A 22789-nucleotide genomic window follows, 5' to 3' on the forward strand; every position below is an offset into this window, starting at 1 on the left:
GTCACCATCATCTTATATTTTCTTATCCTTAGGCAAGCCTTTTCCTACCTGTGCCAGGCCAGAAAACATGCGTCCCATGGATTTGTAGTCTAGCCCTTCGGAGCAGTTGACCACAATGACATACATGCCAAGAGCTTTGCCCAAGTCCTTCACTGTCTCTGTCTTTCCAGTACCTGCTGGGCCTTTAGGAGAGCCTCCCCGGTGGAGATGGAGGGCTGTGGTCAAGGTCATGTAACATCTGGAAAACAGTAGAGCATTTACAAACAGACATTTACTTTTCGGTTATCAATGCAAAAAAAAGGATATCATTATGAGCAAGTTGTTCAAGTTGGCACTAATCTTTTGGTGAGGGAATGCAAAAAGAGCAGAGGTGTACTCTAGTGATTATACTGCAGTAACATTGGTATATTATTGGTAGTATTTGTCTGCTGTTAATTAATTCACACATTCAATATTGGAACATTTTGAATGCGTCCAGATGTGTGGGATTCATTCAACTAAAATTTCAAAATTAAAATGCTTTGATTAACTTCTATTAGTTGAGTGACAGAACTGATTCGTTGATGTTTTTCATGTACTTTTGGCGGCATTGCACCAATTGACTGACCTGTCAGTAAGTGGAGTGATGACAAGCCGACCAGAGTTGCCCAGGTACTCAAAGCCATTAATGAAAGATGTGTTAGTTTGTTGGATTATGCATTCCTCCTATTTGGAGAATTAAAAAAGCAGAAAATGGACAATTTTAGTGGAGGTTTTCTTAGTCTCAACTCATGAAAAATGCTGAAGCATGAAACAGAGTGAGTTCTTTTGCTTTAAATGCTACAAACTATGGAATCGTTATTAGCCAAATCTTTGTTCCACCAAAGTTTTGCATTGAGCTTTTAAATGTAACAGTGAAATTCATTTTTACAGAAATGAACACATTTAGAAGAAACAGCTTGATGAAGGTTCCCTATTGTGCCCTTCTTTTTTTCTTACTGTGTCCTTCTCCCAGTAATGTCGCAGCTGGCAGAGCCATTCGAAGGCATTGACATCATTGCAGCCTGCTTTGTCCAGCTTATCAATGACATCCCGAGCATGAACCTCCCCCGTCACCAGTGATACAACTTTCAGACGTAGGACTTTGGACAAGTTACCACGAATGATCTCTGAATAGCATTGAAGCTTAGAAACCTGAGAGAAAAAGACAGCAAAGGCTTGAGAGTTTATTGAAAGCCTTTGAATTTGTAACATCATTATGTTGGCTTCCCATTCATTTCAACATAACAACTAATTTAAAAATAGCAATACACATAGATTTATTTAAATTTAATTAAGCAACTAAAACTCCACCTGTTTTCGCTTCAAGGACTTAAGAGAGGACTTATCAGCTCTCTCCTTGCTGGTAAGAAGAGATTTTGTCACATTAGCGGTCCACTGGATCTGACTGGCGCTGATCAGCGACTAAAATGAGAAGAATATGCATTTGATGTTGTTTCAACGTTAGCGTTTCTCATAGCCTTTAGTTCAACCCAAAGACATACATAATGACTACAGTAATTAGGATTCATCATCACGTTTAGCTGTTCATCAGCTAAGGTTATCTTAGTCAAAGAAAATAATTTGTATTTGTCAATGGTTGAATGCAAATGTAAATCGCTTTGGATAAAATCAGCTAAATGACATGTAATGTAATGAGGCGAAGTGTGAGTTTTCCATAAAGAGATTGGAGGGGATGCATCTAATTATTTATTCTGCAGTATGTACAGAAGCCGCCCGTGGAAGTGCGCCTCTGCTTTGCAGTGAACTTTGCAGCGCCTCCTAAAAGCAGGTGTAAACCAGAATGCGTGTTTCCTCTCATATGCCTCCTGGTGACATGGCAGCAGTAATCCGAGCCAGGCGACATAGGCCAAGGAGACGAGCTGAAAGGATTTTTGCCACAAGGATCAAACTTTTTCAGTTTAGTGAACACAAAATCATTACACGTTACAGACTAAGCAGCCATGCAATATTACAGTTACTGGAAGAAATCAAAGATGACATTGCATCTCCCACTCAGCGTTCACATTCCAGCAGTTGTTGAACTCCTCGCTACATTTCAATCATTAGGATCAGGATCATTTCAAACAGTCATAGCATCAGCAGTGGGAATATCGCAGTCTGCACTAAGCCGTATCACAGCACTTCACGCTCTGCTACAGCGCACTAGTCTAAATGCTCACAATGTACGGAATAGTACAGTTTACAAATGTACATATACGAGGACCCGAATGTCACATCGATTAAAGATTGGAAACCCCAATGTTTTTAAAATGGGAGAAGACAAAACATGGATGTACCTGTCCTGGCCAATCTTTGACCCATTTGTCTAACTGGCCGGCGATCTTCTTCATAGCTTCAAGGCACTTGGCCAGATATCCCCGCATTGTACTACGCATGGTCATCTCGACAGCACACAGCCAAACCTAAATGTAACCAAAAGCAAAATTCTCCACCAGGAATTTATCAATATTGTTTATTAATCATGATCATAAACATTGCTGTTGTACCTCTACAGGTCTGTCCAGTTCCACTGCTTTGTCAAAGGAAACAAACTCCCCATCAGCAGAGAACATCCCAATGGCCATTGGTTTAGTGTCCTAGAAAGTAAATAGAAACACAGCTCAGTTGCCGTTATGAATTCTGTATAATATACTGTATGTACGATATTTTGTGGTTCAAATTGTGAGGCAACTTCATCCTGGAAATTTGATTTGCTGATATGGGGTATTACATAGCTTTTACAAGCTCATTACCTTGACCACACATCTGTCCACACTATGACCACATTGACATTACTTGAAGCATTTCGAATATGCTTAAAAAGCCTTTGCCTGCATAATACAGTTTCTATATTTGTTTAATTTATAATGTTTCCATCTAACTTGGCCTTAGATTGCTCTTTCACAGTAACAGTAGTTGTGCAGCACTGGCCACTGGCTGCATCTAAGAATGTGATTGATTTCCTGCTCATTTTTGCATTCCCTGCCTTTTCGATGCTCAAGCTGTTGATGTTGTCGAAACACTTCTTGAGGTGGGGTTGAATGGCCTCAGGGTTCTGTGACTGCCCCAAGATCTCCAGCACGTCATCATTCGACAGGAAGTAAAACCGCGGGAAGATCTGCCTTTTGGTCTCCAGGTATCTGTCCAGGGCCTTCTGGATCTCCTCCAGCTTTACACTCATCACTGAAAGGTTCTCAGGCAAGCCTAATGGACGGAGGAGAGGTTCTTTCGACACATGGGTTTTGAACATTTTATCTCACATGAACACACAAACATTTAAAAAATAGTCAATGCAAGAGGAAAAGACATGTTCACATTATAGAAAACAAGTTTAAGACATAGGCCTTGACTTGCATGAATGTTTTTTAAAGCAAGTATGTTCTCATACCCAGTGTTGGGAAAGATCACTTTCTACATGAACTAGTTCAAAGTTCAGTTCACAACTTTTAAAATGAACTAGTTCAGTTCATAGTTCAAACTTCAAAATATTTGAACTAAGTTCACAGTTCCAACTAGTTCAGTTCTTTTTTTCCATATGTTGCTGCAAGCTATTATTTTTCTAAATGATTGCCACAGCCCATATAGAACCACAGACAGCAATTATGTTATCAGTTTTAACACTGAAGCTATGCATCAGATTTCATCTTCATATCCAATTTTGAATCCTTATCCAACCAGGGTTTACATTAGCATTGAGGGGACAGCATTTCCCCTTTGTTGCTTTAATGTTGCTGTCCATTCACTCCACACTAGCAGCAGCTGCAGCGTTCACCCCTACAGTACATTCTCAAACACATGCTGCTTGAATGGTCTTTTTTAAATAAGGAATAAAAACACGACAGTTATCATTAAGGTGCAAATGTTTGCAAAGAAAGGTCAGATTCCTCCCATCCTCACCGACCTTGTCAGTAACTTCATAAAACTCATTTAAATTATTATACGCCGCCTCTTTGCTACACGCAGCATTTCTTTTATTTGATGACGCATGCGCGGTGCGACACTGGAGGCTGGTGTTGCCAGATTGGGTGTTTTTTCCGCTACTTATTAAGGCGCGTTTACGGTGTGTTTTCTTTCGAAATCTGGCACCCCATTGAACGATGTTAACCTGAAAGAACGTGCCGTTCACAGACACCAGAATGAACGAGTTCACAGTAACGTTCATCGGGCATTAATACAGTACGTTCAGTTCACGTTCGCTATCGTTCAATGAACGCGTTCAGGCACAACACTGCTCATACCTGGTTGGTGTGTTCCCTGCAAGGCGTTTTTTTTCTTGTGGAGTTGGCCCATGACAGTCTTCCAACTTGAGCTGAAGTCTTCAAACTCTTTGCATTCACGAGGCAGCTGCTCCCGAATGTCCTTTCCTTGAAAAATGTTCTAGGGGGAGAAAAAAATTAGGGACTGAAAAAGATTGTATTGGTAAGGGGTTGATTGTCTGGAGGAAACTAAAACCAGAGAGCTGTGACAGATGTGTTTCCCAATGGTGTAATCTTATAACATGGCAAAAAACGGAAGTTCTTGTACCTCCAGATAAATCCACTGCCGCTGCACAGTGAGTATCATCTCAATGACTTCCAGCACCCGTGTAAGCCGCCGCTCCCAGCAGTCCACCTCCTTCTCAAAGGCTTTAACAAACCTAGAAGCCTTCATTGTGGACAGCATGGACATGTTTTCCTCCAGGGCCTGGAAAACGTCCTCTGTTCCCCTGAGACAGAGACAGACCTTTTAGCTGCTGACATGGATTCCAATGCTTAAAGTTTGTTTGGTAAACCTGTACAGTTTAGTGTAATCCAATTTAGTTCTCCGTCTTATCATTGATATAATATAATATGTTGAGAGGCATTTCTTATATTCACTCCCCTATTGAACATCATGACCTTACCCATAAACTGTATTAAAGAAGGTTATAGTTATTGGGTCTTCTCAACCATTCACCCTTCCCTGCCGTCATGTCTTGTTTCCTCACCTCAGTCGATAGTGGCCTTTGTAAGGTTCCAAGTCCAGGAGCATTTGCTCCCATGTCTTGGTAATTTCCTCCAGACCCTTGATTATCAAACACAAAGAGTTATGTTGACATACACCTGAGGAAAGCCTTTAATAAAAATTATTACGTGAGCTTAATGATACATTTTCGTGGTTAGATTATCAATGACATAAAAACATGAATCTAAACTTGAGTTTACTGCTCTTCTAAAATAAATGTACATTCTTTTTATGCTATTCTACTAAAGAACAGCAGGCCTGCAATCTGGGTGGAAAGGACAAGGTCAGCTATACCTTTCAACCTTATCTGACCAATTTTCTCTGAAAAAAACTGGTTAGAATGACGATGAATATTCATCATTAAAAGGCCGAAGAAGCAACAGAACAGTCAATCAGTCCAAAAACAAGAAAAGACTGAACCTTTTCTATGGAGAGCTCCTTGCTGGCGGCACCAGAGATCTCACAGATTTTGTCAGTATACTCGTCAAGGTTCAGAGATATAATCTTCTCCAGGTTGAAATCGGTGCTGGTATAATCGAAAGAGACCTGGGCCCCTTCACAGATCTGCTTCCAGTGCCTAAAAGAAGGTAATTTCAAAGGTATGGCTATTTAATTAGATTTACGGAACCTAAAATTGCAGTTCACAAATTTGGGTTTTAGAAATTGTACAATATATAAAACCGTCAATCCTTAGAGCTAAGAAGCTACAAAAATACATGCCTCCTAAATGGTCATATATGTCACTGCTTATTGTACTGGAACAACATTAGCACACTGACAGAGAGTAACACTAAGAAGACGGGATGGAAGGTGAAATAGATTCAAAATGGATGTATGACTGAAAGTGAGTTAAGCTCCTGCTTGGTACAGATTTGTACAAAAAAATGGAATTTGCCAATAAAATTGCAATCATTGCATCTCTAATAATACCACAGATAATATATATATATATATATATATATATATATATATATATATATATATATATATATATATATATATATATATATATATATATATATACAGTATATATATATTTATATATTTATATTTGAGAATAAATATTAAAAATGTAAGTGCCACTGGAATACAGCCTTTTAAACCTAGTCATCTATCATAATATATTTATTTTACATTATCCCCGTTCAATTATTTATCTCTCTATTTCTCTTACGCTAGTCCTGAAAAGGGCAGTTTTCTTTATTGCACCATTTTCCCAGATGGAAGACTAGGAATGGACGTACTGACGAGGAGGGTAAAGAAGACTGAGAGAAAGCCTTAGATAAAGGGCGGCAGAACAAACTTCATGAAGAGCAGACTGAATATATACTTTCTTTAGTTTTGCACCATACCTGTCTCTCATGGCTGGGTTCCTCAGATCAGCAATGAGAGGGATGAGCCGCTTGAACTGGTTGATCTTGTTCTTGAGGAAATCTACTATGTTCCACTCCTTACCCTGAAATCATAGATCTCGTCCTCACTACTGTGTAATGTAAATGTGAGGGCAGCAGAGTGCTTTATTTCAGCTGTACATTTTGCAATGTTAGCACATTATTTGAATGCATCCTAAGGATTTAGCTTTTATTGTGAAATTCATTTTCGGCAGACTCTATGGGTCTAAAGATTGAAATGTCTAATAGCATAGTGTTCTAACTATGTTTCCTTTAGAAACATAAGAAACCATTGTAATGATTACATTGTTTGGGCTTAAATTAATACTATACATATGAAACAAATCCTAAACCCCCACTGGTGGTAAATATTACCTGAACCGTAACTTTCACACTGTAGCACACTGCCAAAATGGAGCCTTTTAAAAAATGCACTGGGATGGAACTGACCTTAAGTTCTCCCTGGAGTTTTTGGAGTTTTTTTAACAAGTCTTGCGCCGTGCTGCCCATGCTCTCCGTCTGCAGCGTGGAAAGTTGACCAACCTTCCAGATGTCCCAGTTTGCATTCCACTCCTGTGTGATCTCCCAGACCTGTTGCAGGAGCTCTGTGTCCTGTACAAAACATATGGACAGAAACAAACATAAGAACAAACATTGAATATGTTTTATCCCTGTGACAAGTCTGAAGTTTGCAACAATAACTATTTATTGTTAAGGATCTAGTGACATTCTGGGTTTAAATTCCTCAATATCATTTACTATCAGGGATTTGTAATGTTCAAAACAACAATTATCTGATTTATCTTGAAGTTTATGGCCTACGAGCTCAATGCTGTGTCAGACCTTCTCCATTGTCCGAATGCTTTTGGAGGGCAACTGCTCTGTTTTGGACAAGCCCAGCCCAAGATAAAGAGTGCTCTCTTCCTCTTTTAGAGCCTCCAGTACGGTGTGATATTCTGCTATCTTGTTTAGGGCCAGTTCAGTGCTCAGTTTGCTGTCAAATGGACCTGGATATGCACATGCAAACATGAAAAAAACATGAAAAAAGCATACAAATAGACAAAAATACTATAATTCCTATCATTCATCCACACACTAGGAATGTTTTCAGAACTGTCCAAAAATAGCATTTGAATATCCCTCTAGTAACACATTGGACCCGAAATAGGCACTTTTTTTTAGCTAAACCCGTTGGCCACGTTGAAATAAGCAGTTCTATATCTCTAGGACATAATTTCACTGCAAATACATTATGCAAACCATGGAAGGCCAACACGCAGCTAAGCCATAATAACAGCACAAAGACTCTGTGAAACAAATGTAAAAATAACAAATACATTTTTCCCAACACAGAAGGCATAAATCCTGAGAAACTGGAGATGTGTTGAATATTAAACCATCTACCTAGATTTGTTTACACGGCATCTATGGGTAATACTGTAGATCGCATGTTGGTTAGCCTTTTTTTTTTAAGTTTCCTGCCTGTTGTGCTCCTGTGTTTGTCATGTTTCGTCCTGTCTCCTAAGTAATGTTGTCTTATTTTTTTAATTTGGCTCAATTTCTGCCTTTGTTTTCCCACCACTGATTGACTCCACCAGTGTTTAAATGCCAGTGTTTATAAACCATTCGTCCTCATTTGTCTTGGTACTTTATGTCTATTGATCCAGGGATAGTGGCCATGGTCCGCTTATATTTTGCGTAATCTCTCGTCTGTTTATTTTTCTCCCTCAGCCACATTTTTTCTTTGCCAACCTCTGCAATGAACCTGATCCAATAAGTAGTCACTGTTTTATTTAGACCTTGTCATGCTGCCTGGTTTGTTCACTGACATGACATGATTGTCTTGTGTGTGAAAATTCTATCAGTACCTTACTTTCAGATATTTCATTCAGTATATTGTAAAATAAGGGAAGTTTTATTTTGTTTCAAAATTAATTATCATTGTAGAATTTTCAAAAAATAGCTGTTATGTGTAATGACATATAACATGATTGGATTAATCAATTTAATCTCACAACACACCTATGTGAAGGATGATGATTTGTCAGGAAAAGGTTTGGCTTTTATTCAGGAAAATCCCTTTTAATGTGCAAGGAAGCAGCTTGGCAGTCAACAATCAGTAATGGCCTGTGCCCATACCAAGGTGATAATGTATACAAGTTTGTGAAAGCCGGTGTGTGTTTGACCTGTGGTGTTGAATTCCTGCAAAATGGTCTTGAGCTTCTTTGTGAACTCAGGGATCATGGTGTTCCTAAAATGCTCCTTCTGCTTCTTCAGCATGATGTCACAGTCAATCAGCACTTGCTGGAACCACACCCACTCCCCATCCACCCCCTCACGCATATCCTGCACCTGTTGGTGAACCAAAAAGGAAAAAGTACATGTTTTTGTACACACACGTTTTGGTGGTCACCAAACTATCTGAGAAGCCTTCGTTAAAACTGTTTGAAGGGGGAGGCACTTTGAGACATTAGTGGTGGGCAAACACATCGCAAAAGTTACTGTTATACAGTAAAATGTATAGACAAAAATACGTTTCTGTATCATTTACACTGGACATGTGTACATTGTAGGTTAAGTCATAAATGAGTTAGGTGCTTACAGCCTGCTCCACCTGGACCTCATATTTGTCCAGAATAGCAAACTGGTCATGGATGAGAGGAATCTGAGCCTCTGTCTTGGTCAAATCCAGCTGCAGAGTCTCCAAGAGCTTCATGCTCTCACCAAGCTCTGCCAAATTCTGGGGGAGTTGTCTCAACCTAAACTCACACACAGATAGAAAACAGAGCAGCACCACGTTTAGTATACTACATAGTTCGGATCAAAATCTGCACCCCTGCCTTTCCCTTTTTCCATTCATCTCCCCTAAAGAGTCTTTGTTTGACTTAGCTAATTCTGGCACCTGTCATCTAAACATATAATAACAAACTAATGAATATTATATTAATTATAATAAACCCATAAATTGCTCTCACGCCCCTTCTATCACAAATTATCCGTCTTCTTAGTTTTCATCCTGCCTGCATGTTTAATTAACTCGCTTGTCAACATGAGATCCTCTCTTATTTGCTTCACCTGGTCCTCAGGCCCTTCACACCTGCACCCCATCTTCTCATTAGTCCCTCACTATTTTGGTCCCCACACTGATGGTCTTGTGTCTTATTGCAAAGCGCTCTAGGGTATCGTGGCTTTGGTCTTGATCTGCCTGTGCCGACCGTGTTTGACCGAACTACTCGACCTAGGATTTTTTTTCCGATTTGTTTGCCTATTTGACTGACAGCCCGGTTTTGCCCCTGCCTGAACACAAGGAAAGAACTTGACATCCCACCTGTTGGCATTGTCTCGCAGAGAACCATGGAGTTCTTTTAGATGAGTGCAAGCCATGTGGCTTAGCTGCTCAGTGAACCTGGTTTGCCACTCGCTGCAGAGCTGGGCCAAGGAGGACTTGATTGGTGAACAGTCCAGTGTGACAAACCAGATGTTCAATACCGTCTCTTCCTGTTGGACAGTGTTGGCTTTTTCTGTGTACCTAGGGGGGAGAAGATTGTCACATGGAAAAATGAAACAACACTTGCATTCCTTGCACTTGGGAAATGGAAACCAATTAAACACAATTAGGGGATAGGTCAAAAAGAAATGATCAACTGCAATGAACAATAGTTCAATTTAAGAAGATGGGAGTATTTGATTGCACAGTGCCTGTGTATATCAGCATCAAAAGTAGTGACTGGTGGGTTTAGTCTCTGATAGCGTTGAATAACGGAGTCCTGGTTGCTTTGCCAGATATCCCTGTATTTGTCCCAGCTCCTCAGGTAGGTCTGCAGGTGACCAGCATTGGTTGTCATCCCTGCGGAAACCGCAGACTGAATCTTCCTAATCTCCTCGTCCTGCTCTGAAGGATTAAAGAGGACCAGGGCAAAAAAGGGACATGGTAGAAGTGTACATTGTGAAACCACTCAGTAACTACTATCTGTCGTGTAATTTTCAAGGATTTTATTGGCCGGGTTTGATCCGCATCCAATAACAGATCAGATTTATACATTTCTTCTCTTCAAGGAAAACCTGCTTAATAAAAACGTTTTTAAAATCGATGCGTTCTTACCTATGTTCACGTGTATAGGATTCCCCTGTGGGCGGTTGCAGCTGAGAATTTCCGGCAGTCGTTTAAATTCTGAAATAGTGTTGATGAGCCGAGGCATGATGTTTACACTCTGAGCAAGCTTTAACAGTGTCGGGGAGAAGTCAACCTGTTAAAGACACTGACTATTAGCAAGCTAGCTAACTTTTCACCAGAAGGAATTTTAATTGTTTTTTAAATGACAACGCTGTTGGGAAGGCATCAATGAGAGAAACATCAATGAAAATCATTTCAATGGCATTGACTTCATTAGTGAGTACACACCAGATCATGCAGTAGAATTTAGCCATTCGTGAGGGTCACCACATTGCAACATATACTACAGTAACTTCAAATCATAATCACATAGCCCAAATGGATTAAGATGGACTGTTGGTACCTTTGGTGTGGTTTGTGGGGTTGCTTGGCGTAGTGCTACCAGGACTTTAAATAAGGGATTGGGCGATGTCTTGCCGTCTCCGTTAATGGCCTGGGATAGCGTCTCCATGGAGCGCTTGATGTTGCTCCTAAGAGCTTGCTCTACCAACATGTCCATTTTCTCTGTGTAGGTCTCCCAGTGCTCCTGGACCTTAAACACCATGAAAGAATTAACACACATGAGATGACAGTGGTTATGTGGGCTGTACTTTTTATCTCCCTAAAATACAAAAGGCCTGATAAATCTGTTTCTCAATAATAAAAGGAAGAGATCACTGCAAATAGATACAGCTGCAGCATACAAGGATTGCTGTAGTGATTTCACGAGCAGTAGGGTTTTTTTTTTACGGCAGAATGTGTATGATTTGTTGGTTAGGGTTTGTAAACACAACCTTTAAAGGTTGACATGATAAGCCCCCTTATTGTTGTTAGAGGGCTTGAGTCTACAGAAACAAACACCTCCACACACTTCTACCGGGTCGTGATTGTCTGTGATGATTAAAGTGATGATTGTTTACCTTGTTGTTTAGTAAAATCAAATAATAGTAATAAACTGCTTTATACCTCACCACATAACACTAGTAAGTGAAAAATCTTGCTTTCAGATCCTTTATGTTTCTACCTAAATGCAGGAACATTTCTGATGAAAGGCTACCAATACTGAATAACAAACAAAACACAAACCTCGGGTCCATCGTGAGAGAAAGTGTTGTGGATGCGGCTCATAATCTCAACAATATTCTTGTGCGCTTTGCTCAGTATTTGGAGCTGGTTCTGCCGGTGAGTCTCTTGGTCATCTTCAAACTCCAGGTTCCTTAGAATTACAAAAAGGAGACCCACAAAGAAAGCAAACAATATGCATCACTCAGGTTGATTCAATATGCTCCCTCTGTGCATTGCACCAGATCAATGTCAAAAATTGGAGAGGCTTCCTCAGTGACCTTTCATTATGATGCATCTACGCTAACGTGTTAACCTGTTACCTGTATAACTGAGATTACACAGAATGACGGGGCAGTCCAAAAAAAAAACTCATGTCAGTAAAAGAAAAAATGAAGGGTGTGATGTTTAAACTGATTAATTCTGTTAAATTATAAAAGAAACAGCAGGAACCATGCAGGAACCTTTTATTAATTATTTTGTTTATTTACTGTGTTGGGCATCCAATGCAATGATAAGTAATGAAACATCTCACCTGTATACAGTCTTTCCATCCAGCTTAACCAACAATGTTTCACTGATTTGACGACAGAGGTTCAAGATAGATTCTTTGGATGTTTTGTAACCATCAATTATCTGCTGGACCTAGATTGTAAAGAAAGGGAGAGAAAGCTGCTTCTCAGTACAATGTGGTTTGTTTAATAAGAAGTTTCCAGATGTGTTGATGAGGCTTTTATTCACTTCTGTCCTGTTCTCTGGAACTTATATCCCGACACAGTAAGATCTGAGAAAACTGTCGACGTTCAAAAGTACACTAAACAAATACTTTTGTCAACCAAAATTACCAAACTGTTCAAAGGATTTGATCCCCAAGATTAAACCAAACTCTTGATTCACCCACTTTTTTATCCGTACACATGCCCATATTTGAAAGGGGAGAACTTTGTGTTACGACCTTGCTAACATGCAGGAGACTTTCCCAGAGGAAGACATTAACGGTTCCTTTAGAAGACCACATGAGCTTAGTCAGCCCCGGTTGAATCTTCTTATCCATGAAATGAATTCGTTCCCAGAAGAGACCCAACTCGTCGGGAGACAGCATTCCAATAATCCTAATGCACACACACACAGGTGGAAAAGGCAAAAAGTAATATTAGTGTGTTTTGTATACAGAGTGATTACTTGATTTGTAAAAATATCTAACATCCCATCCCATCATGAGCACTGAGGGTTTGTTTTTAATTCCTCAATGTTTGTTTTAATTTCAAATCCCCTTTGAAGTCCTATATTACAATAAGCATTCTAATGTTCTAATGCTTGACAAAGAATTTGCTTTGGGATAAAACACAGAGTTTGTAGATTTTTACCCACATAAACATACACATCAGAGTGCGTGCGTCTGTGTGCATGTGTGTGTAGGTCAGACCTTTTGTAGTTCTTGACCAGCAGCAGAGCTTTCTCTCTCACGCCTCTGAGATCCTCCCTGTCCTGGCAAATAAACACGCGCTGGGGGATCTCATACTTTAGTCGATCCCAGTAGTGGATCTCAGAGAACATGTTCAACAGGTTGCTGGAAAAGAAAACAGATTCAAGAAAAACACACAAAGAAAATGCATACACATACATGTGTCATGCATATAAGTGTTTACTTTCTGAACTAATATATTGCATAAGAGCATTCTATTGAATCTGAATGTCAGTCTTTATTATGTCACCCACATATCGAAGTTGATGTCGAGCCTGGCGGTGCTGTCCTTGCTGCGCACCATGAGTGGCTGGTCCAGTTTCTTGAGGTACTGTACATCCAGCTTCTGGTTCCACTGACTGAAGCTCTTCCTCTCTATCTCTTCTAGAACCTGAACCATCTGGCTGTGGGTAAAAAGCACCTGCTTGCGAATGTATGACTCGGGTAGGAATAGGTTCTCCTGAAAGGAAAGAAGAGGGCGCGGCTGAAGAAGTGAACGAAGGAGCTCCAAAGGTTGGGTTCAGTTAAGAAGATGAATGCCATCTTGTTTTCACTACACTTCTTTACTTTGCATTGCTCATGTAATGGTGAGAGTAATAAATAAGTAATAAATAAAGGATTAGATCACTGTGTAGTGACGGATTCACCTCCATGGGTCCGGCTAAGCGTTGTTTGAGGGAATTTGACCAGTAGGCCTGGCCTGCCAACCGGGGTATATGCTCAAGAGGAGACCACGTCCTCTGGTTCAGCTCCTTGTTAACCATTTGGAGATCCTTGTTGAAGATATTTAACACTTCCTCCACTTTCTCTTCTATGGTGCGCCTGATGCCCTGTGATGGAGAAGATTGGGCGTAACTGAGTGAGTTGATGAATAACTTGGGAGTGAGAGATGAAAGAAGACAGGTGAGAGACAAAGATTGAGCAAAGAAAAATTCAGAATGAGAATTGTGGTGAACGCAACTTATACTAAGACACATGTGGGGACACATGAAATACATCATTAATGAGTGGTGCGAGATTACATTTCAGACTTGTTTACACAAGTGTGTGTTTGTCTGTGTGTGTGTTTGCAAAAGAGATGCTGTACCTCTCGAGAAGAAATGGGCCTAAGAATGTCCAGAAGACCAACTCCTTCTTCCACAGTGTACACAGTCTTAAACACTGAATTAATCAGGTTCCGCATCATCATTTCCATGTCCTTCACGGCTGCACGAAAGCTGAAGTTACACAGACACACATGCAAAAACATTTCTACAAATGAAAACACTTATGGGTGACGATAAGGTGTTAATGAATGAGAATCACAATACAAAAAGGAGTGCAGACGTGGTTGCGATGTGATTTCCCTCTAGTAAAAGTCCTGGCCCCCGACAAACATGTCTGCTAATGGGAAGTGGCCAACGCATCTTCCAGGCACCGTGTTGGGACTGGTTCAGTTTGCAAACCTGTACACGCTGATCACTGGCAAACCGATTGGGTAAAATGTATTTCCAAATCTTATTTGACAATTATTTCTGAAATAACTAGAAAATCGCTCATTGTGATCTAGTGTACAAGTTGTTTACAATAGATTTCTCAAATGTTTAATCATTTGTTTTAATAGAATGGATGATTGAATAAAATATTGAAGAATGCATTTTTTAAATATTTTTTGGATAAATCAATATCTGTGGTAATTGTCAATAAGAAAAACACGTTAGTGAATAGTAAAATAGAAAAGTAATTCATTCATTTATACACATAAAAACAACAATTATAATAACTGGTAAACAATAAAGACATTTCCACTGTACTAGTAATCACAAAACCCTACATTGTATTTAGGATATTTGTACTTGTTTTTTTACCTCAACACTATTAATGTGTCAGCCTCTCCTCCCCCTTGCCTTGCCTTGCTGCAACCAGTTTAAGCAAACGCCTCTGTGCTCCAAAATGGCATAATGCGATTTCCCGCTTGGAAATTGTGATTAGGGTGAGTTTAAACGTGTTAAAGAGAAATAGACCCACTGGTTGAATTGATTGCTCCAGGTGTTGCTCTCGACATCAAGGATGTCCTTGCCAAGAGAGTGCAGGCTCTTTAGGCTAGAGTGGAAGTTTCTCTCCATCTCCAGGAGGGCACGGGCGAACTTGGGCCCCTGGCAGCTGCCGAAGCAAGGCGGGGCCCTCTGCTGGCCGTCCTCCCAACGGGCAAACTGATGCTGGCAGTCACATACCTGGGACAAAGCCGAACAAAAAATGTCCCAAATAACAAACATTACAAACTGTATCAAGAGCGAAAATAAACAAGTGGTATTACTATACCGATCACTTTATAGAAGACTTATCCATGATCCTTCTTTAGTAATAGTGGGGTTAGAGTTTAGACAAAAAAATACAAGTAAAAAGTAGAAACAAAATGAGAAAAGAAAGTCACCAAGGATAACCTAACTGTAAAACTTGTGCCTGTGTTAACCTGTGTGTAATCTATTTATTATTGCTCTTTCAAAAACAGGGATTTCTATGCACATGAGTTAATATCTCTGTGTGAGTAAGGGAAAATTCACCTCAATCAGCTCTTTGAATCTCTGGATGGAAACATCAAACAGTACAAAAAAACTGCTTTGGTCCAGGACACGGCCTTTTCGAGAATACCTGAAGTGAAAAAAAGGTGGGAAATGAGAGGGAGACATTTAGGATATAGAATTGGGGGGACAGTTTGAGAGTTGCAAACAGAAATATCCAACTTGAAGAATGTCAGTATTTTTTTTTCTTGGTGTACAGTGGTCACAAGTTGATATGGTACACCCAATCGGGCTACTTCTCAATCGCACAAAAAGCCCTCCAAATCTACCGGGTGTCACGGTTTGGGTCTGCTCTATGTCTTATTTTGTAGTTTTCATGTCTCTTGTGTTCCTGGGTGACTTCACTTCCTGTCTTCCCTTGTGATTGTCTGCCGTGCCTGATCGTTTCCACCTGTGTCCAATCACCTGCACCTCCCTTGTGTATTTAAGCCCTGTGAGTCTCTTGTCTTGTGTGGCGTCATTACATGTCGACCCGTCCATGTGTAAGTCAAGTCGGTGTTTTCAAGTCCAGGTCCTTGTTTGTGTTTCTTGGTTTTTGTTTTTGCCTCCTTCCTGTTTTTTTGGTTGGAGTGATTTTGAGTTCGAGTTCTTTGACTATTAAAGTCCTTTTATTTTGTTCATTAACCCTGCGTCTGAGTCCTCCCTCCTTGCCTTCGCATTCCACCACGTGACACCGGGTTGTCTACTAAAAAAGCCTTTAATGCCATACAATGCATATGTGCAACAAACCTCCCAAGAATCTGAGGTCATCTCTGACCCAAACAGTTTACATTCCCTGCTTTTCTGTCTGACAAAGCTCGTTAGGGGTCTATTCATTTCAGCATCAAAAACCCCAACAACATTTCTCTAACTTTACCTCAACCCAACATCAATTGAATTTGTCAGTTAACCCATTTAAGGCAGTGAATTACAATATTTTAAATCAAGCAGTCTGTCCCTACACAGGTTACATTTCTCCTACTTTTGGTGAATGTTTGAAGCATTCAGGCAAATTGCCTTCCACTCCAGGCAGCACTGGATACAGTCGTTGAGGTTCTGCTTGCTGGATGACACAAAGCCTGTAAAGATCCTGTCCAGAGGGATGCTTTGGAAGCAGAGGCGGCTGACCACATTACCCATCTGTAAACAACAAACAAAAAACACTTTTCATAGTTAATAAGTAGTGGGGATGCCAAGTTACAGACACCAATATTCACATTTACTGTATGCTCATAAGATGCGGTATAACAAGTTACTTAACTAATAAGAGTATCATCTGTTCTAAGTTTCCTTGCATCCAGAAAATGCATCCTTTTTAGACCACAAGGTTTATTATCTTTAGCTCTTTATCTTTAGCATGAACTGTATAAAATATGGATATATTCTCCTCCAGGAATACATGGTTGCTTGTCTGAAGGGCGTTGAAGTAGAACATCCAAATAAAAAATATGAAATAGCAGAAATAGCAGCATGCAGAAATGGCAGCATGTTCAAACGGTGAATGTGTGGGAGAGTTGAATTAACAGAGAAAGGGGGGTTAATGAAAGAAACCTGGTCTGACTACACTTTGGCCAATTACTCTGACGCAGTAAAATGCAGGTACCTTGCAGAAGAGACCAGCGATCCTCTCGTTGGTGTTGTAGTGGAGGGAGTTGTCCCAGATGATGTGTATGAGACTGACAATGTGTTGCAGCTTCGGAATGACTTGGCTAGGTTTTAGCCGGGCCAATTCTTCCAAAGGCTCCTTTAGTATTGACAGGAAGGTCATGTTTGATTGGGCCTGTGCAGAAAATTCCTGCGCAACATAGAGGAGAGAAGATAATATCAACATAGATTATTATTAGCATCATTAGGTTGGGTTAGGTTACTTAATTTGTACCCAATGGCAGACTTGGTTTGCAGTAGAAGGCCAGGCATCCAGCTCAACACATTATAATGCACACAGACAACAAGGCAAACATGACAAAAGTACCTAAGGCTGCAAATCATTAAAACACTAAAATCAAAAAGATTAATAAATACAAAATCATTGCTTCTACAACATCTGTGCACTGTTGTTGTAGTTTGTTCAACTTAGTTGTGGCTGCTGGAACAAAGCTGTTTTTATAGGGCTTTGTTCTTCTCTGTATCACTATGTACCTCCATCCAAAAGGAAGAAGGTGTAGTTCACTCTACAAGTACAGTGACTCTATGTGGCACTGTTTGTAAAATGTTGCACGTTCTAAAATCCTGCCTACATTTAGCTTAAAAAAAAGCTTTTTCAAACATTTAGAGAGAAATTCATGCAAATACATGCAATAACATTTCCAAGGATAATGTTTGGCAGTAACACAAAGTTGTTAAATAATATAAATGTTTCATCTAAATGTAAATGTTAAATATTAAATGCTACATTTCATATATGAATGTTAAATGTTATATATAAATGTTAAATGTTCTGTCTACATGTCAGACATGACGACTGCAGCAAGCCAAGATGGCAAGTCCGAATGAATTAGCTCTTGTTGTAGAGCAGGGGAATCAATCAAATTTTAGGTACGGGGCCACATACAGTCCATTTTGATGTCACGCGGGCCAAACACAAATTCTACTGTCTGACCCTTAATGAATATGACTTCAGGTTTGTGGACATGTCTTTGACAATGTATGACCATTTATTTGGTTTTAGTTATGTTTAATTGAAGACATTATGCAACAGTCATGGTAACAAATGATCAAATGTCAATATTTTCCATCTTTCTAGTTTGTAATGCTGCTGCATCGGCACTAGTGAGAAGCCCTCTAGTTTATGAGTTTGAAAATAATTTGAGATTCCCAGTACCTGTATTTCCTGGACCAGTTTCCGGAATACTTTTACATAGCGAGACTCGGAGAGCAGCAGGATCTTCTGGACGAGCCTGACCCCCGGCTTTTGCAGTTGCTGACTGATGTCTGACAGCTTTGCCGAGCGACTCTCCCAGAAGGCAATCTCCTGCAGCGGCCCACACCCTTCCCTCATCTTCATTATTTCTTGGGTACTTAGTAGCTCCTTGACCTGATCTGTCCAGTGGATCACAACAACTAAAAACAGGAAAAACAATTGAGTTGAAGAAAAGAAAAATGGAGAAGGGGTGAAATGAAGAATGGAGGACGGACTGGGAAGATCAGAGATGGGAATGATGTGAAAACCAAAAAGCATAACAAAAGAAACAATGAAAAAAAACATGCGCACTTCTGGGCCCAGTGTCTCATAATACAAAATCTCAAAGGAGTCTGATACAATGAGTCTGAGCCAATGCTGCAGTTTCTGAGGTTTAAAAAACGAATCCCAAATAAACATACAATGTGAGTGTGCCCATCTAGACCCAGAAAATCACAGAAGGCACCACAAAATCAACTTCTCACCCATATACCCAACTCACCCTCCATTCTCTGTATCAGCTTCTTGTCCTTGCTGGCCTCCTCAGGTCTGCACTGTAAGGCTTCCATTGGGATGTATAGAACGGTCTTGCCCTCTTTCTTATACACAGCATCTGAAAAAATATATTTATATGAAAAAATAAAGTACAATTTACGGTCAAATATTACACTGCAGCACATGCGGATCAGTGAAAATGGCAGCAAGTTATGTTGCCGACCCTGAACAAAACTGCAGAAGTGGACTCAAAATGCAATGTGTGTCTTTTCGGAGATTCTTCCCGCACCATCCTGGCATAAAGCGCAAGCTGTATACCAGGGGGAAAAAATACCATTGTCCTCCCTTTGAATGCATATGCTTTAAACCTTTCATTTGCCATCACAAAGGACCTTCAGTGATACTGAATCAATAGTCTATACCAGCGCCCCCCAGGGATGTGTGCTCCCCCCACTGCTCTTCTCCCTACACCGATGACTGCACCTCAGAGGACCCGACTGTCAAACTCCTAAAAGTTCACAGAGGACACAACAGCCTCATCAGGGACGGGGATGAGTCTACCTACAGAGGGGAGGTTGACCAGCTGGTGTGGTCTCAAACATCGAGAAAAGGGAAGACTGTCAGGAATATCTTATCTTTGTCTCATCCTCTGGGAAACATAAAGTTTCCCTTTGAGAGGTACAGTTTTTGTCAACTACTTATAAATTAACTTATTTATATAGCCCAGTCGAGCTGACTTAGACATCTGTTGAAGTTGAAGTGTTTTTGGAGTGTGAGATGGAGAGTAAGGGCAATCTTCATAAACATTAGTGGTGTATATCGCTGTTTAATTATGTATTTTATCCAAAGAATCAATGTCAAATCTCACTCTTCCTCTGAGGTACTCACCTGTGAGGCTGATAAGAAAGTATTGCATCTGGTTGGTATATTCCTCCCTGATGCTCCTCTCCATGTCGGTGCTAAGGGCAACTGCAGGGGCGTGCAGACAGGTCATTTCACTAAGCAGTCTCTGGATGGGGTTGCCCGTCACCGTGCCAAACTGCACGGCCACATCGAACGTCTCCGCTGTGATGATGGCTCCTGGTATGCGGCTGAAATAGGTCAGCTGCTCTACAAGCTGCACCCATTGCAGAATTGTTGAGGTGGGGGGTTAATTGAGGAGAGAGGGAAAATACACAGAGGGAGTGAAATCTTACAAGAAAATAAACCTTTTCCTATAATTATCACAGACCCCAATTTGATGAGGAAAATCAAAATCAATTATTGAAAATGAACCAGCCCCCATTTCTCTTTGGCGGGCGTACCCAGGCCATTGATTAAGATCCACTGGAGGAGAAGAGATCAGCATTGTGCGCAATTGGGCATCTGATTTAACAGCTTAAAGATGGGTTTTACCAGTGAGGGCCTGGAGTACTCCACCCGCAGCCTGTCGAGAGGGTCCACGTAGACCACCATGGTTGTGATGGAGGTGTCATCAATGAATTGATCCAAAGCCCGCTCATTTTCAGACGTCAACAACTCTCTGGTCACACCAGTGACCGTCATCACACGGATAAATAACTTCCATCGGGAGAGAGGAGAGGAGGTCCCAGTAGAAGAAAGACACAGGTGGTTATTCATTGGGCGAATGGATGTGCACACCCCAAAGAGCTAGAAGAACCCCCACACAAAAAAAGGGCACATTATAATCAATGACCAAGTTTTACCTCACGAACTCTCCTTGAATATTCTTCGTCCATTTCGTTCAAATCTCTCAGCTTTCACGTGCCCGTGTTTACCAAAGCATGGTGTATAATCTTAAACACCCCATCATCTGAAATGATTACATAGGAATCATGCACACACACGTGGACATTCATTCATAATGTTTAACTTAAACGTAGGGGTTGTCATTGTCCTGTACTTTGCTGTTAAAACGATTTATCGTAACGTTAACCGTAACAATATAACGTTAGCTTGAACTATAAGCTTAACGTCACATGTTTGTTTAATGTAACGTTACCAAATTGTGTTATATAATTAACTTGTGTGTAGAGATTGGGTAACGTTAACGTAAGACGAAACAAAGTGGCCCTTGGGTGTTTACAGAGTAACTTTGAACCATATTAGCTTAGCTTAACTTTAGCAACGGTAACGTTAACGCCAGGTTAGCAGCCGCTCGGTCCTCTCCAGCTTAAATATGCTGCACCACATCGACAACGCCTCTTTACCAACGTTATAACGTACGGGTCCACAAAAACAACTTTACTCTAATATAATGTTTTGTATTTGATTAAAAGTAATTATTAACAATAAGTTACCTTTTCTCCGAGGCAAACGTTCACCATTCATTCACTCAAACTTGTGGTTTTATTGTGCGTGTCTCCATGGAAACGTTTGGTTGCCTTGGCAACCCTGGAAAGAGTATCGTCTTGTGTAGACGCAAGACTTTGCTCGTGTTTTGGGAAGGAAACCATAAAAACCAAATAAACTTCAAATGAACATCTAGAAAGGCAAACTTTGTCCCAACAACTCTGAGCCACGCAGTTGTCGGCAGTCCATTTATCTGGAATTATCAATGGACACTATATATTGCTTTATTTTGCTTTTTGGTTGAGTTTCTGTCAACTAAAAAGGAATTTACAATAAAATCATTTGACTAGTATTAGCTCCACTTGGTTAGGGAAAGACATTACAAACTTTGCAAAGAAGACTTGTTTTTATTAATCTGAATTCACCTATTTCGAAGAAGTAGCGCAGTATCTTAAACCGGCAGCATCTTAAACCGGCAGCATCTTGCTTTGTATTCCGCTTTTTATTCTAGCAAACAGCAATAATTTTCAATAAGGTTTCTGCCCACATACATCATGGACAATAAAATAAAAAATAATCGAAATGACTTTCACCTGAATAATTATTCGGATAAGAGATCTTGCGAAATGCACATATGTGAAACTACGCACTATGACCACTGGGTGGCACTAAACACTAATCAACAGTTGTACTGTAGGTGAGCCAGAGAGGCTAATTTCCATCTGCTGTCCCCGGCCAGATGTTTTAAAGGCAGCATAAAAGAAAAAATAATAATAATCTAAAAAGTAAATGTAATTAAAATTGACACAACGTATACACAAAACCAATACACAGACAAACATTATACTTTAGAGCTACCATACCAGGCTGCAGCATGCAATAGGCCGAACAAACACACGTACAGTGGAAGCACATATACAGTATACCACTGAAGCATAACATACACAGAGAGAAAAAGAAAAATAGATTCGAGCAGGCAGCACAGACAGCACATCAATGCTTGCAAACCTGATTGGCAACAATCCAATCCTTAAGGCACAGCATTCCACGAGTGAGCTGCCTTCACAGAGAATGTAGATTTGCTAAGCGAACTAGACCTGTGTGAAATAACACAATCACCTCTTGAAGCTGAAGTTTGCTGCTATTCACACATTAGGACCCACAGTTTAGATTTAGCCATATATATACATTGCAGGCCTAGCACACATTTGTATTTAATTATGTTTTCAGGCAATAATGCAGCAAATCTGTGTAAAACAAAGGTTGGTACTGTAAAGAAGTACTTTGAGCTTTTACTTGATAAATTAAAAAAATCCCATTGAAAAAATACATCAAGTAAAAGTCAGGTATAAGTATAAGTCAAAGTATCAGGATCACAACTCACTCGTAGTAAAGTGTTCTTCAAAAATGTCCCATTACATAATAATATATGTTATTATTATTGATGCTTGCAAAAAAGATGGTCTGTTTAGAATTACTTCATATACA

The 22789-nt window shown here is 40.1% G+C and overlaps 1 protein-coding gene across 1 annotated transcript in view; it reads right to left on the minus strand.

The window, feature by feature from the left end:
* dnah2 (dynein, axonemal, heavy chain 2) overlaps positions 1-21368 on the minus strand; it is a 50588-nt gene extending 29220 nt beyond the window's left edge. The window contains exons 1-37 of the mRNA XM_062561274.1: positions 21310-21368; positions 20716-20822; positions 20405-20569; positions 19898-20126; positions 19017-19127; positions 18437-18675; positions 17219-17410; positions 16598-16755; positions 15619-15706; positions 15083-15288; positions 14163-14292; positions 13723-13905; positions 13330-13535; positions 13037-13180; positions 12566-12722; positions 12146-12255; positions 11635-11764; positions 10913-11101; positions 10498-10642; positions 10095-10287; positions 9724-9924; positions 8998-9154; positions 8582-8747; positions 7239-7402; positions 6846-7007; positions 6357-6460; positions 5425-5581; positions 4988-5064; positions 4546-4726; positions 4260-4398; positions 2999-3225; positions 2529-2618; positions 2319-2444; positions 1333-1443; positions 979-1173; positions 608-705; positions 49-238 (exon numbers count right to left, since the gene is read on the minus strand). Of these exons, the coding sequence (XP_062417258.1) occupies positions 49-238; positions 608-705; positions 979-1173; positions 1333-1443; positions 2319-2444; positions 2529-2618; positions 2999-3225; positions 4260-4398; positions 4546-4726; positions 4988-5064; positions 5425-5581; positions 6357-6460; positions 6846-7007; positions 7239-7402; positions 8582-8747; positions 8998-9154; positions 9724-9924; positions 10095-10287; positions 10498-10642; positions 10913-11101; positions 11635-11764; positions 12146-12255; positions 12566-12722; positions 13037-13180; positions 13330-13535; positions 13723-13905; positions 14163-14292; positions 15083-15288; positions 15619-15706; positions 16598-16755; positions 17219-17410; positions 18437-18675; positions 19017-19127; positions 19898-20126; positions 20405-20569; positions 20716-20748 (5553 nt within the window). The 5' untranslated portion in view covers positions 20749-20822; positions 21310-21368. The remainder of the gene's footprint in view (positions 1-48; positions 239-607; positions 706-978; positions 1174-1332; positions 1444-2318; positions 2445-2528; positions 2619-2998; positions 3226-4259; positions 4399-4545; positions 4727-4987; positions 5065-5424; positions 5582-6356; positions 6461-6845; positions 7008-7238; positions 7403-8581; positions 8748-8997; positions 9155-9723; positions 9925-10094; positions 10288-10497; positions 10643-10912; positions 11102-11634; positions 11765-12145; positions 12256-12565; positions 12723-13036; positions 13181-13329; positions 13536-13722; positions 13906-14162; positions 14293-15082; positions 15289-15618; positions 15707-16597; positions 16756-17218; positions 17411-18436; positions 18676-19016; positions 19128-19897; positions 20127-20404; positions 20570-20715; positions 20823-21309) is intronic.
* Positions 21369-22789: the final 1421 nt, after the last annotated feature.

Source organism: Pungitius pungitius, chromosome 3 (genome assembly GCF_949316345.1).
Source record: "Pungitius pungitius chromosome 3, fPunPun2.1, whole genome shotgun sequence".
Lineage (NCBI taxonomy): Eukaryota > Metazoa > Chordata > Actinopteri > Perciformes > Gasterosteidae > Pungitius > Pungitius pungitius.